At 51.2% G+C, this 14537-nt stretch overlaps 2 protein-coding genes across 5 annotated transcripts; both read right to left on the bottom strand.

Annotated features, from left to right (window-relative positions):
* Positions 1 to 570: 570 nt before the first annotated feature.
* On the bottom strand, positions 571 to 2665 carry RNF227 (ring finger protein 227). The gene is made up of 2 exons (XM_043475013.1): positions 2116 to 2665; positions 571 to 2017 (listed from the first exon to the last, which is right to left on the bottom strand). Exons 1-2 carry the CDS (start codon positions 2600 to 2602, stop codon positions 1962 to 1964), a joined length of 543 nt encoding a protein of 180 aa, XP_043330948.1. The 5' UTR covers positions 2603 to 2665; the 3' UTR covers positions 571 to 1961.
* A 4813-nt stretch (positions 2666 to 7478) lies between these two features.
* KCNAB3 (potassium voltage-gated channel subfamily A regulatory beta subunit 3) lies at positions 7479 to 14425 on the bottom strand. 4 transcript variants are annotated; one of them, XM_043474982.1, is made up of 14 exons: positions 13760 to 14417; positions 12374 to 12417; positions 12235 to 12272; positions 11909 to 11988; positions 10708 to 10752; positions 10570 to 10614; positions 10321 to 10364; positions 10043 to 10129; positions 9680 to 9765; positions 9414 to 9534; positions 9235 to 9329; positions 9040 to 9160; positions 8781 to 8869; positions 7479 to 8516 (listed from the first exon to the last, which is right to left on the bottom strand). In XM_043474982.1, the coding sequence occupies exons 1-14, from the start codon at positions 13999 to 14001 to the stop codon at positions 8439 to 8441; spliced, it is 1215 nt and encodes a 404-aa protein (XP_043330917.1). In that variant the 5' UTR covers positions 14002 to 14417; the 3' UTR covers positions 7479 to 8438. The 4 variants fall into 4 exon arrangements, with proteins under 4 accessions (XP_043330917.1, XP_043330935.1, XP_043330926.1 ...); XM_043475000.1 differs by having other exon boundaries at positions 9414 to 9459; XM_043474991.1 differs by having other exon boundaries at positions 8694 to 8869; positions 9235 to 9459; positions 13760 to 14425.
* Between the last annotated feature and the right edge of the window lie 112 nt (positions 14426 to 14537).

Here is a 14537-nt window from a genome sequence, read left to right as displayed (position 1 = left end):
TGTGTGCTCTGTTATTTTTGAGTGGGGGAGTTTTTTGGTTGCGGGGAGGGGAAGGGATAGGAAAAGAAAGGGTGTTGATTTCTGCCATTTCCTATTCATTTCTCTCTCTAAAAAATCCTGACTTTCCCTTTTCTTGTTTTTATTTCTTGGATCATCAACTAAAATTCCAAGGACCCTTTTCCAGCCCTAACCCCGAGGTGATGAGTTCAGTGTGAAGGGTGACAGCAGGATACCTCACAGGCCTCAGGGTGGGACCAGCGAGTCAGGGTTCACTCAACAGAAGTGGAATGTGAGGGGTGCCTGACAAGGTTCACAACTGCCTTCAGTCATCCTTTTGAGCAGCCTTTCCACCTTCAGGTTGTTTAGTTCTGCCAAGAGTCAGTAGAGGTCACTACAGCTTCACAGGTTCAGTTCCCAGTTTGCAGAAGCACACTTTTTTATTTATTTTATTTTAAAGGAATTGGGGGGGGAGGGGCGGCCAAAGATTTGAATTGCTACACTGCACCTTGACATGTATTGTTCACTACCAGAGCTTCTTAGAGCCTGAGACCAGACACTTAGATTTTTGAGGCTATTACATTAAAAACTGTAATTCTAACAAGCAATCAGAAAACAGCAGGTTGAAGGCTGAGAAAGGGCTCCCCAAAGAGGGAAAATGTAAACTGAGACATCAGACTTAAGGACAGGAAAAAGGCAAAAACGGGATTAGAAAAATTGAGGTTTATTAGTAAGTTCACGTTTTTAAAACTCAGAGGAAAATTCAACACAGTAAACTACGCACACAAAGTTTACATTTCCTCAGTTAATAAGAGTGCCACTTTAGGAACCTTGAATAAAACTATATCAATTATATCAGTTGTGTTTTAAATATTCCAACCACAGATGGTGATATCCTAGATAGTCTAGAACCTGGACCAGTGCTGCTTACATTTTTATTTAAATTTAAATGGATCACCTGGGATTCCTTGTAAAATGCAGAGTCCGAATCAGTCAGTCTAAACTGAAGTCCTGAGACTGTACTTCCAACAAGCTCCCAATGATGCTGATGCCGTTGGTCCTTGACTCTTAACTGTACTATCATGAGAGATTAACAGGATTTTTAACTAAAACTCACACCCTAAAATTTGGTGAAGTCCAATTATGGGACACAAGTTTAAAACTGTATTATGAGCATCTTTTTTCAGTAGTGACTGTTTCTTTGGGACTGTAAAGATAACACATAGTATCAAAGGCTTACAATTCAGTGCCTTTGCCAAATGGCACTCGCTCCTCTCCTTGATAAGCACTAATGAACTGACTCAGATAAATGCCCTTTGGACCTTCTCATGCCTGCCCTAACTGGTTAAAGGGAGATTCCGAAATGAAGCAAGGCTCTTAACCTCATAGGTAGGGACGCATCTTGATAATTTTAGAAACAGTACTGGGGATGAAGAAACAGTAGGCATACCAGTGGAGGAGGGTAGGGTGGGTACAATGTATTTTTCTCACTTCTCTTAGGTGCTAGAGAAGTGAGATTAACACGACTTGAAAATCGGCCTCTTCTCTCCCGTTCCATCTTTAAAATCATTGACACAGAATTGCTAAAATGGGACCTGTTGCTCCCACACACCAGAGCTGCCCTGGACAAAAGCCAAAGTCACAGCTAGGGAAACAGTCTGTCTACTTCCCACGAGAACGGAGACTGTTTCCATCATCCCTAAGCCACTCCATCCTGAATACGCAAGGCTGGCACAGACAGTCAGACGGGGGCGATTCGCCTAGGAGCCTCCGCAGCGCAGTATTAACACCTCCCTGGGCGTTCCCTCCTGCCCTTGGCTCACCTCCCTCATCCATGCCAATCCAGGATGTGACGAGGGTGGGGGTGGGGGGTTAGGTAGTCTTGGCATCAGACCCCTGTACTACAGCGCGCCCCGAGAACGCAGCTCCCACCTTTCTTCTGCCGTAGCTTAAGAGTTCCCCGGTTACGGCGTGCAGCGGGTCATGTGGGCCAAGTCCTTGACCTCCGGACAGTACAGCACTGGGGGAAAGGAGGACGGTTAAGGTCAGTGGAAAGACGCAGCTGAACCCGGCGTTCCCTGGTGCTCCCCCTCCACGGCCTCTCCAGGGGCCCCTCACCGTTGCTAGGCAGCGGGCGCCGCCACCCGAGCGCGGGCACCAGCACCTGGGCCCAGAGCCGCCGGAGCGCGCGCCTCCTAGGCCCCGCCCCTTTCTCGCTCTCCTTTTCCTCGTCATCGGCCTCTCGGTTCGCGTCGCCACCCGCCTCATGAGATTCGCGCCTGACTTTTGCCTCCAAGCGCGACCATAAGTCCGGGTCGACAGAGATCTCCGTGACCCCGCCGCGCGGGAGTGGGGTGGGAGCGCGACAGAAGGGGCACGTGACGAAGCGGCGCAGGCGCACCACGCGCGCCGCCACCCCGCCACCGTCGCCGCGCGCCGCCAGCTCGCGCAGGCATGCGGTGCAGAGCGTGTGGCCGCAGCGGGCGCGCGCCGTCCCGGGCAGGCGGCGGGGCGCGCGGTCCCCGAGGTTGAAAGGCCGATAGCAGATGTTGCAGTCCAGCTCGCCGCGCTCTGGAAGAGACGGCACCCTCACCAAGAGCTGCATCTTGCCCGCCGCGGACCCGAGAGCGTCACTCACGAGACCAGCTCCGTGGACAGACCTAGCGGGCCCGTTTTGGGGCCCGCCCCGCGGCCTCTCGCTTCTTTTAAAGCGTGAGGCCCCGCCCCTTCGCGACGTCACGTCGCAGTCAGGCCCCTCCCCGCGGTGGCACGCGCGGGGGTGGTGGAGGTGCGAGGTCCGGAATGCCAGCCTCAGCGAAGCTGGGGGCGGGGAGGTGGCCCAGGTGGTGCCTGGACTGGGGACGGGGAGGTGCGGCACCTCCAACTCCAGGCACGCCTTCCTTAAGGCCCCCACGCAGCGCCAGCGCTCCTTAATTGTACTGTGTGCAAACCCCTAGCTACTGAGCCTGAACCCTCAATCACTGGCACGGGGTTCTCAGGCTCTTTCACAACATACTTCCTAAGCCAGTGACACTGCCCGTCCTGCCCAATCTTTAGAAGGCCCCCGGGCGTTTGAGCAGACGCTGAGCTCCATTGCCCTTATCATATTCAACCTCCCTGTGTTCTTGTAAGGCTGGCTTCCCAAATTTTATTCTCCTCAAACTGTTGAACTCCCAGCTGACATCTCAACCTAAGGAGGGCCCTAGATACCAAGATCCAGGCCCAGGAATGCTGGGAATCTTCTCCTTCCTGAGTAGCTAGGCCTGGACGCCCACGCACCATGATGGCTCCAGCAAAGCAGCCCAGCCTAAACTCTGACTCAGGGGTCTGACTTCCGCCACGGGTAAACAGGACATAACATAGTATTCACAGCCCATGTTCCCTCTTGGTGCGGCAGCCACCCCCAGCTTCTTCCTCATCCGCCTCTCCTGGACCCACAGTCTAGGCACTGTTGTGGAGGTTCATAGGACAGAGCCTAGACCCAGTTTACCAGTTGTGATGCTTTGAGCAAGTTACCTAACTCCGCTGGGCCTTGGCTTTCTCATCTATAAAATATGGATGATAGTAGGATTGAATCAGCTTACATATGTAAGGTGCTTAGAATGATGCCTGGCACACAGTAAACACATATTAGCTGCTATTATTATTTTACGCCCTCTCCTATATTGTGTTCACTTTAACTTCTTGGCACCCAACATATTCTTTTCTTTTCCTTTTTTTTTTTTTCCTGCCACAACCGTGGGGCATTCAGGATCTTACAGTCCCCAACCAGGGATCGAATCCTCACCCCATTCAGTGGAAGTGCAGGGCTTAACCACTGATGGTCCAGGCACAACATCCTCAACCCCTATTTCTTTTGGTAAACACAAGATGGGATTCTCCACACTCATGGCATTTACTGGCTGTAACAGGCAATGTAAAGCTGGTTTTTAAAAACTAGATTCTTTAAAACCTTAGAGGGCAATCTTTTGTGAGAAGATATATCATTATTTTTAATTATTTTATATCTTTTCAGAACTAAGTTTTATTGTCTTGTGGTTACTTGGAGGAAGCTATTTAGTCCAATGATGCTGTCATAACTCAAATTTGGGGGAACTTCTCTTTGTAATGGTGCTTAGAGATCTCACATCTTTTAATATCTTCAGTTGGTGATTAAGTCTTTTAAGGTAAATTTGACTATATAAATGCTCCTAAAGTGGTAGACAGCCAAAGCCCTTCTAGCTCTAGGCCTGGAATATCCAATCACCTGCTCAGCTTCCTTTCTTGTTTAGAATCCAAAATGATGATCTCCCCATCTAAACAACATCTCTTCCAAGTTTCTTATCTTTTTACCCAACACCAGAAACCTAGGTGTCAAACCTAGATCCCTTCCTTGAGTTCACGTTCTTTTACCTCCCTTATCACTAGGCCTGGTATATTTTGCTTCCTAAAACTAATTCATCTGCTTTTCTCTACTTCCAGTATACCACCCTGGTTCAAGCTGCCATCATCTCTTCTGTAAACAGAAGCCTCTTCACCAGTTTGTCCACAGTTGTTCTGGCCTTCTGCAGACTTCTCTTCACACTGCTTACAGTAATCTTTCCAAAACTCAAGCCTAATTATGTCCTACTACATATCCCTTCCATTCCTGTTAAAATCTGCCTACAATGCAGGAGACCCAGGTTCAATTCCTGGGTTGGGAAGATCCCTGGAGAAGGAAATGGCAACCCCCCTCCAGTATTCTTGCCTCCCATGGGAGAATCCCATGGACAAAAGAGCCTGGCAGGCTACAGTTCATGGGGTTGTAAGAGTCAGACATGACTTAGCGACTAAACCACCACCACCACCACATATCCCTTCCATTCCTGTTAAAAACAAAAACTTCTACAGCAGGTGGTCCAGTGGCTAAGACTCTGAGCTCCCAGTGCAGAGGGCCTGGGTTCGATCCCTGGTCAGGGAATTAGATCCCACATGCCATAACTAAAGAAAGATCTTTGTGCAACTAAAGCTCATGCACGCCTCAACTAAGACCTGGCGCAGCCAAATAAATATATAAACATTTTTTAAACAACAAACTTTTAATGCAGTCATGGTTTAATACCCACAAATTCCTAAGATATATGACTTTGCTGCTTCTCCCATCAAGAATTGGGATCTGTTCCTTCTTCCTTGAACCTGGGCTCACCTCATGACTTGCTTTGACTAATAAAATGTGGCAGGAATGATGATGTGTGAGTTCTGGAGCATCATTCCTTCAGAGACCTTATGGCTTCTGCCTTTGTCCCTTTGGAACACTGCCCTGAGACCACCATGTAAGGAAGTTTGCTGGTGGATGAAGCCACTTGGAGAAGGGAGGAGCCCCAGTCAACAGCCAGCACTAATGGCCAGGTGTACCAGTAAAGTCATTGGATTTTCCTGTTCAGCTGCTCTGTGGGCTGAATGCAACCACGTGAACGAGCCCAGGTGAAAACACCAGAAGATGCTCCCAGCCAATCCACAGAATCGTGGAGTAAAAATAATTTTTAAATATTCCTTTAAGCCACTAAATTTGGGGGTGATCTGTTGTATATCAAGATAACTGATTTTGAGGGTTTCCTACTGTCCTTAGGATAAAGATAATATGCTGAAGTTCCCTACAAGGCCAAACATGCTCTAAAACCACCAAGTCTCACATTCTGCTTGCCATTCTTCTTTAGACATTCAGCCTTTGGAGACCTCTGACTTGTCTGTTTGTTTCCCCCACAAGGTTTTCCCATGTGCTTCCCCTAACCTTCTTGGTTTCACCTTTGCAACACCTACTCATCCTTCAGCTCTCTTTGCAGCCTCACCATGTCAGATACTCACTGGTTCACTCTGGTAACACCAGTGCTTTCCTCTGGACTTCGGACAACCTAAGTTTGTGTGTGTGTTTGGGGTTACTTTGCCTTTCCCATCTGTAAACTCCACAAAGGTTGCTGAGCCAGGTTTTGTTCACCACTGTGTCCCGGTGCTGTACCATAGTAGGACCCAATGGATAAGTTCTACTAATGAATGAGGTGAATGATAAATATGGTATGTGAGGGAATTAGCTAGTGGTCCAGTGGTTAGGACTTGGTGCTTTCACTGCCCAGGGGGGCCTCGGTCAGGGAACTAAAATCCCACAAGAGGAGCAGCATGGCCTATATATATATATATATATATATATATATATCTAGTTAACAAGGTGTGACAATAAAGGAAGGTTTCTTACAAGGGGTTTCTAACGGCCTCTGAAGGTAATTTTAAGAGGACTTTAAAAACATGTTTTGAGCAATGAAGGAGGCATTAAATGAAGGCAGTTCATGACCCTCCAAAGTAACTATTTAAGGAGAGTACCATTTTGAATTTATAAATTCTCCTATGTTTGTTACAGAATAACTAAGCTTAGTTTAGTCATACATTTTACCTTTTTGTTTCCTCCACAGTCTTCCCAAATGAGTGGGAGATGATAGGAATGGATGTAAGTGTTCATTAGTTGATCCGGTTGGTTGCTAATCCAGTAAATGGCATGCTGCTGACTTCTCTCTTTTGGAAATTGGTTTTACTTTGCTCTCCCAGCTTCAGGATCAAGGAAGGGTGAGGATGAGAAGAAGGGAGATGGTAAGGTTATATTTTAAGGAAGGAAGAGCTCATCCTCCCCTGCCTTGTGATCATTAAATGTTGTAACTTTCCACCCACTTTCTGTCCCAGGGAAATCAGAGTTCTTTAGGGAAGAATAAGGGTAAGTATCTGACATAATCCCATTTGATCCTGCTTTACTGCCACTCTCACACCTGATCTTTCACTTGTTTTCTTTTTATAACAGCTCTCTTCTCTCTCTCTCTGCATCATTTCAACCATAGACCAGTTTTCATTTTACCTCTCCTTCCCCAAATCCTCCATCTCAGAACAGTGCCTCCCACACAGCTACAAGAAAACCACCCAGTTTTTTGGATAGTGTGGGTATCAGGCTTCCCAGGTGGCACCAGTGGTAAAGAACCTGCCTGCCAATGTAGGAGATGTAAGAAACACGGGTTCAATCCCTGGGTCAGGAAGAACCCCTGGAGGAGGAAATGGCAATCCACTTCATTATTTTGCCTCGAGAACCCCATGGACAGAAGAGCCTGGCAGGCTATGGTCCCTAGGGTTCCAAAGAGTTAGCCATGGCTGAAGCAACTTGGCATGCACTGGGTATCAGGAAAGAGGGAAATAAGACCCTTGGCTAATATAACTTTTCAAAACAAAACAAGAATAAGAGTGTCAGAGGGAGGAGCAACACAGCTATGAAGCCAGACCTCTGGGTTCCAAGGCATGTGGTGACTGAAAGAAGAAAACCGGCTCTTTGATGACAGCAGTGGCTAGGAGCAAGGTGCCTAGGTCACTAAGGTACATGAGCAGTGGAGAGGAAGAGTCCTGGAGTTTTCTACTGGCAGGGGGCTAGGGAGTCAAACAGGTGAGACTTGAGAGCCTAACACTCAACCCCCAGCAACTTCAGACACCGCAAGTGATGATCAAGCTGAGATTTTATTTACAGTTCCCTGGGAAGTCTTGCACAAGAAGGGCCATTATTATTGCTTTAAGATTATTGCCAGGAAAAAAAAAAAAAAGATTATTGCCAGGAGGAAGACACAGTCCTTCCCTGCCAGGTAGGAAGTCCTGCTCAAGGCTCAAAGTTTTATCCCCCCAGACCTTTTATGTTAGCCCCATTTCCCTGCCGTGACCTAAAGGCTGTCACTGTTTTCTGCGAAGTGAGGCCCAGTGTGCTTTCCAAGGTCTTCCCTGCCCACTTCCGCCAGGACACTGTATACACTGGCCATCAAATTTCCCTCACCGGTGCTTTGCTACTGCACTCCCCACTCTACCCTTCTCCCCAAGAACAAAGCATCAATATGAACTCTAGTTTTACACTTTTCTCCACCTCCTGGCTGAGGCAGGGTCCCCGTTTCCCAAAAGTCATCATTTACTTCCTGCCAGGACCAGCCTGGCTTCCTTTGTAACGAATTTAAGAGTCCCATTTCCGTTTTTCCAGGTGACACTACACCTCACTTCTTATTAGAACTCTCAACTCCTTGATGACATTTCAAGGGCCACTTTCGAGGTACTCTGCAATGGGTCTTGTATGTGCCTTTTTGTTTTTCCCTGGACCTCGGCGATTAGGGGAAGAGAGAAGGAGCGAGACCAAGTCGCAGAGAGAGGACGGCCCAGTAGCTCATGCCCAGAATTAGCAGGAAGGCCTAGGTGGACGTAGCAGGGGGCGGCGGACTACTTTCCCTCTCAAGCCCCACTGCGGGAGGATATGGCTTTGTTCTTGCTATCGCTACTCGAAGCTGGAACTCGTTAGTGGGCGGGGCCGCCCTGTCTTGGCCGCTGCGTGGAGGGATCCGGAGCGGGAGGGAGGCAGAGGCGGGGACATGTTTCTGGGGGATGCAGCGGCTCAGGGTTTGGGTTCCTGCGTCCCTGGTGGACTACTTCTTGGGATGCGGCTTGTTGCCTAGGAGTCCGTCTATCTCCATCACCGTCTGCGGGGTCAGCTGACTCAGCACCTGGAATTGAATGGGGTGATGGAGAGAATGGTACATGCAGGGTCCTTGAAAGAGGGCAGGAGGTTCGAGGACCCGGGGAGCCTCACAGCGAGGCCTAGTCACAGCTGTGCTTCTGCTTTACCTTCTCGCCCTGGGACCGCTCATTTGCAAAATGAGACCTTGTAGTGGGTGACTCACCTCAGGCCCATTCTGGGTTGGACATCAAGGTCTTGACTGCTGGGGAAGGGGACAGAGATGAGCTCTGGCTCTGAGTCCCTTGCTCACCTGCAGGGCGCCCAGGTGCTCCACCAGCTGCTGCGCACTGGACACCCCCAGCAAGACCGAGCTGACCCCCTCACTGCGGAGACACCACGCTGAGGCAGAGAAGGAAAAAGAGAGAGAACTGGTGGAAAACAGTGAACACCCAGACTTCAGAGGGGTCTCTGAGGAAGAAGGACTGCCCCAGGAACAAACCAGTCTGTGGTTTGGTAGCTCTTAGGCGGAGACAGGGACCCTGCAGGGTCCAGCGCTGGCAGTGTCTCACCAATAGCAAGCTGCGCCACAGTGCAGCCCAGCTGGTGAGCGATGGGGAGAAGGTCCATGACTTTGGCTTGTTGTTTCTTGCCATCCTCACTTTGCACTTTGTCTTTGTGCCACTGGTAGCCCTGGAGGCCAAGGAGATTCATCAAAAGACTACTCACTCAGTCCACTCCTGCCATCCCGAGCCCCCAGATCTCACCTTGATGGTGACCCTGCAGGTATCTGGGACTCGCCCATCATACTTGCTAGTGATGAGGCCACAGGCCAGAGGGGACCAGGTGACTGAGCCAACACCTAAGACGGAGAGGACCGGATGTGGGAAGGGGATCTCAGTGATGGTGAGGCCGAGGGAAAGGCAGGGATGAGGGGACTGCGAACCAATCGTGTGGTAGAGCTCTGGCAGCTGCATCTCCACCTTCTCTCTCTGAAACAGATGGTGCTCAGCTTGTTCACACACTGGAGGGATCAGATTGAACTGTCTGGCCATGGAGTAGGCCTCCTGGGTTGGGGCGGGGAAGAGACAGGGGTCAGAGCAGTCCTTCCATTGTCTTCCACTCGCCCTTCTCCAGCAGAGTGGGGATGGGAGTGGCCATGTGAAAGGTGGTAACGAGTTGTGAGACGGGGGCAGTAGGTGGCACACTCACCATGATTTCTGCAGCCCCCCATCGGGATGTTCCCCAGTATAGGGCCAGGCCCTGGTTGATGACGTAGGTCATGGCTCGCACAATCTCTAGGCACATAGGAGAAGGAAAGCTTCACTCTCAGACCCCTGGCATCCTGGGTTCCAGATCTTCAGACCTCCACCTGCCCCACCAAGGCCCCACCAAGACCCCATTCATCCCTGTGAGAGGTTGGCATCTGCTCTTTACTTCCCTCCCTGTCCAAGTCCTGGGGTCTGAGCCTCCACTGTGGAACTTGGGAGACCTCCTGAGCAGGGCCTGGCTTCTGCTGAAGGTTTAAGAAGTGCTCAGTTTTGAAGGGCTGTCAGGGTTGGGGTGCTTCTTTACCCTCCATGGGACTGTTGGGATCCAAACGATTGGCAAAGACGATGTCCACATATCCCAGCTGGAGGCGCTCCAGGGATCCTCGCAAGCCTGGGGTAAGCACAGGGAAAGGAAGGTAAGCTCTCCAGCTTTAGCTGCCTAAAATTCAGACCTTACCCCTCTGCCATGGCCACCTAAATCCCAGCTTCCCTCTTCAGAGCCTCAGACTTGGAGCTTCAGAGAATATTCCCAACTTCTCTAGCTTCTGTCCTCAACCAGCTCAGGTTCCCAGCCCCTCTCACCTTCAATGATGTGTTTGCGGCTCAAGCCTCGCTCGGTTTCTGCCCTGTAGGAAAAGATAAGTCAAAGATGAGGCGCATCAAAGATAAGGGACCAGGGCTGGCCTGGAGCCATGAGGAACCAAGGTGGTAGGGGTCCTCACAGGCAGGAGGCAGACCTGGGGGAGCAGGTGCATGGTCTGCTTTCCCCATCCCATGCACCTTCACACAGTCTGCAGATTTCTCCCCAACTATAGTGAGGCAGCCACTTACTGTCCTCCCCAAAAAATCTTGGTAGTGATGACATAGCTTGATCTCCTGGAGAAAAAGAGAAATGGGAGACCCAGCCAGAAAAGGATGTGGGGATGATCATGTCCCCAGCAACTCCCCACACCCCCAAACATGTCTTACCTCCAACCTTTGCTCTTGAGGATGTTTCCTAGGGTTCTTTCAGCCCTGGAAGGAAAACAAGGCAGAAGCACTGACTCCTCCAAGATGGGATCAGTTTCTTTCCCTCCTCCCACCTTTCCCTTCAACTAATTTCTCCCTTGTAAAATGGACCATAAATGAGAAGCCCAATGGCCATCAGTCCCATTCTAAACTAAATAAAAGGAGCTCCTGTAAGTAGGGTTATAGTCATTCATTTTCATCCATTCATTCAACAAATATCAGTTGTGCAACAGTGAACCAAGCTCTGTTCTGGGTGCTGAAGGGATAGAATAGGATGAGAGACGAGGGACCAACTACAGTGATGCTGGGGAGGATACTGTCTCGTCTGTTTCCAACCATCTGTGTTGCCTTCCCCCTTCTTTTAGTCTCTGCAAAGTCCCACTCAGGTCTTCTTCCGCATTGCAGGAGGATCCTTCACCAGCTGAACCACCAGGGAAGCCCAAGAATACTGGAATGGGTAGCCTATCCCTTCTCCAGGGGATCTTCCCGACCCAGGAATCAAATGGGGGTCTCTTGCATTGCAGCCAGATTCTTTACCAGCTGAGCTACCAGGGAAGCCCGTGTAGGTACTTAGGTGACATGGGAAAGAAGAAGACAAGTTCTATGGAGGGAGGACCCTCCCCGTTGCGCAGCAAATATGGCGTTGTAAACCAGTAATTGATGGAACTGTGTGTCAGAGGGCAGTGTAAAGTGCTTTGGGAGCTGGAGGGGGGGGTAGTGACCAACTTTGGGGAGTTGGGCAAAGGGTTCTTGGGAGAGCTGACATCTGGGACAAGTCTTAATGATAAGCAGAAGAGCTTGCCAGAAGAAGAGACAGGGGTAGGTCATCCAAAGTTTTTATTATTCCCAGTGTGAAGCCATATGTGCTGTGGTTATGGTGTGTTTGAAAATTTAGCTTTCTCATCCTCACATAGTTGCACATAACTGATGTCCAAGAAATATCTGGTTTTATTTTGACTGCACAGTATGCCCTGTTGCCTTCAAAGCTAGAGAGAGACAGATGTTGGGACTATAGTTCCCAACATGCTTTGGGGGCCCATTGGCTGAAAGGCTGGAACTTAGGGATGCTTTAATTCCCAGAGTTCTTTGGGGGGAAACCAAAAAGCCCTGATGTTCTCTCAGCCTTCCAAGTATAACTTAGCTCTTTCACCCCAGTCCTTACTTTCCTGCTGCATACACTTCGGCGGTATCAAACAGGTTTACACCGTGCTCATAGGCTACTGTCAGCACATCCTCTGCTGTCTAGGATGGTGAGAGAAAGAGTTGAAGATCAACCACCAGCCTCTCAGTTACCTTCCTCACTGCACTCTAACCCATCACACCTCAACCTTGGTTACCACATTCACTTCCCTTTCCCCATCCTCCAGCCTCAAGTCCACCATTCTCCATGCTTGTTGTCCAAACCCCTAGCCAAGTCCGTTTTCCCCCCATTTGGGTTCCCTCATACCCCCTCCCCCTGCTTCTAGGTCCCATCACTTTTATCAATACCTCATCTGAGATCTGAGAACCAAATGTGACCCAGGTACCTGCAAGAGAGAAGCCAGGCAAATGAGACCAGGGTGGGGGGAGGGGGGCAGCCATGAAAGAATGCCTGCCCTTCCCTTAATTCCTCTTCTTTCTAACTCACCTAGGCCAAGGCAGGATACCCGAAGACCAGACTTTCCTAGGTTCCTGAAGGACACAGAAGCAGCAGGAAGGGGTGGAGCCTCCGTTAGGGACATAGATTATCAGCCTCCAACTTCTCTCATTGCAGACTGAGATGCCCTCAGGGTGTCTCAGTCCAAAGAAACTAGACTCAGTGGGCCCACTAAGTTGGGCAGTGCCAGGGCCATAGAATAAGTGAACAAATAGTAAGTGTTCCTCTGGAGCCATGGTCCAGTGCCTCTGTTCCCTCTTATCACACTGAAGATGTGCTGCCTGCCTAACGCTGCTTCTGGTGTGTCCTGGGTTCATTTGAGTCATCTCTGGGATGTGTGGAGTTGGGGTAGAGGGAGGCTGGGAGGAATGGGACTGGCTAATTATGATGAGTTTGTGAAAACAGATCCTCAACAGAGTGCTGTGCTAAAGGGCAGACACTGGGGTGGAAGGGGGTAAACCAAGTCAAGTTCAGCATTAGGCAGGCAAGGGTCCTTGAATAGGCTAGGCAGACGGGCCTCCAACAAAGGCAGGTAGGACACCTGGGTGGGGAGTTTGAGAGGAAAGACCAGTTCTCCCCCTTTTTTCTACTCACTCTGCTCCTGTTGGTTTGTGAAGTCTGTCTTCAAACCAGAGAGCCCCCTCCTCCCCGCCCCCACCCCCATCCAGGTACTCCACTCAGCTTCCCAATCAGGGCTGCCATATGGAAGGGATCAAATTCCTCAAGTGAAAATGCCAGTTCAGATCAGGGACCTCTGCTGACTCCTGAGCAGGAGCCCCTCCCCTGTCCCCTACTGGTAGTCCTGAGAGCTAAGCGGTTCTCTCGGAGATCAAGTCCGTTACATTTCATTCCACCTTCCCCACCTGGTTCCTGGCCCTCGGCATGGGCTTGAGAGATGTAGTGCATCCTTTGGAGGGCCCCACTTCCCTTCCCACCAAGAAAGGGTGCAGGAGACCTTGGGGCATGTGGGGGCTGTATCTGGGTCAGGCACCCTGAGCAGGCCAGAGTGAGAAGCCGTTTCCTTCCCCCCTCTTCCCAGGACACGACCCAAGGACACTCCATCCCAGCAGGGTGGGGTGGTGTGCAGCCTGGAGATCTGCGTTTCCCTGGCCTTCCTGTGGGTAAGGAGGAGCATCCCTTGGGTCTGACAGGCCTGGTCAACCTCAGTAAACTTGATTTTCTACTAGGCAGGGGAATGGACAGAGAGCAAAAAAGAAAAGAAAAGGACCGTGTAAGGGAGTGCCAGCGATGGGAAGTAGAGATGGAATGAGCCAAGACCTTCTTAGTGAAGTTTGAGGGGTTCCTGGCAGCATCCCAGGAAGCCTCTGGGGTCAGGAAAGGGAGCAGATGTGGCGGGCGACCAGGCCACCCCCGTACCTGTATTTCATGCCAGTGCCTCGGCCGGTGCTCTCTCGGAGGGCCCCAGCAGGCGCTGGGGGTCGGGGGACCACGGCGGCCCGGGCCTTAGGGCCCGACCCTCCTCCCCCTGGAGGGTTCCCATGCCCCGCGCCGACCGGCCCACCGTTACCGCCCCCGGGGCCCGGCCGGGGTCCACACAGACGGTCCTCACTGCTCCGGCTGCGAAGGTTCTGCTCAGTACATGCGATAGACACCTGCATGCCGGCCGGCCAAGGCGGGGGAGGGGGCTCCGAGGGGGTGGGAAGAAGAGGGAACCGGGAAGCTCGAGGGGAGACACCCGAGGGTGTAGTGGCGCGAGCCCCGGGAGAGCGGGAAGGCTGAGGAGGTTGCGGCGGGAGCCGCCAGGCAGGATCGGGCCCGCGCGGGCGGGCTGCTGGAGGTCGCGGGGTTTGCGGCGAAGAGGAGAAACGCGGGGGGCGCCACGAGTGGAGCGATTAGGATTCAGGGGCACTGGCGCGGAGAGAAGAGGGAGAAATGGACGGGGGTGAAGGTCGTGGGCGATTCTCGGAGGGTAGGAACTTAGGGACAAGGAGGGGGCGGAAGAAAGATGCCACCTCTGCCCAAAGCGCAGCGGGACCCGCTAGGCTCCCAGCCGCGTCGGCAGCCAGCCCAGCTAATCAACATGCATGCACCGCCCCGTTATCTGCATAAAACCGCCCGCCTCCCAGCCCAAACCTGCCGCTTATCTGCGTAAGCCTCACCTTCCGGAGCGCTGCAGCTCGAGTGTTTCGTGGGC

The sequence above is a fragment of the Cervus canadensis genome, chromosome 1 (genome assembly GCF_019320065.1).
Source record: "Cervus canadensis isolate Bull #8, Minnesota chromosome 1, ASM1932006v1, whole genome shotgun sequence".
Lineage (NCBI taxonomy): Eukaryota > Metazoa > Chordata > Mammalia > Artiodactyla > Cervidae > Cervus > Cervus canadensis.
Note: the sequence above shows the minus strand (reverse complement) of the source record. Positions and strands in the feature narration are given on the sequence as shown.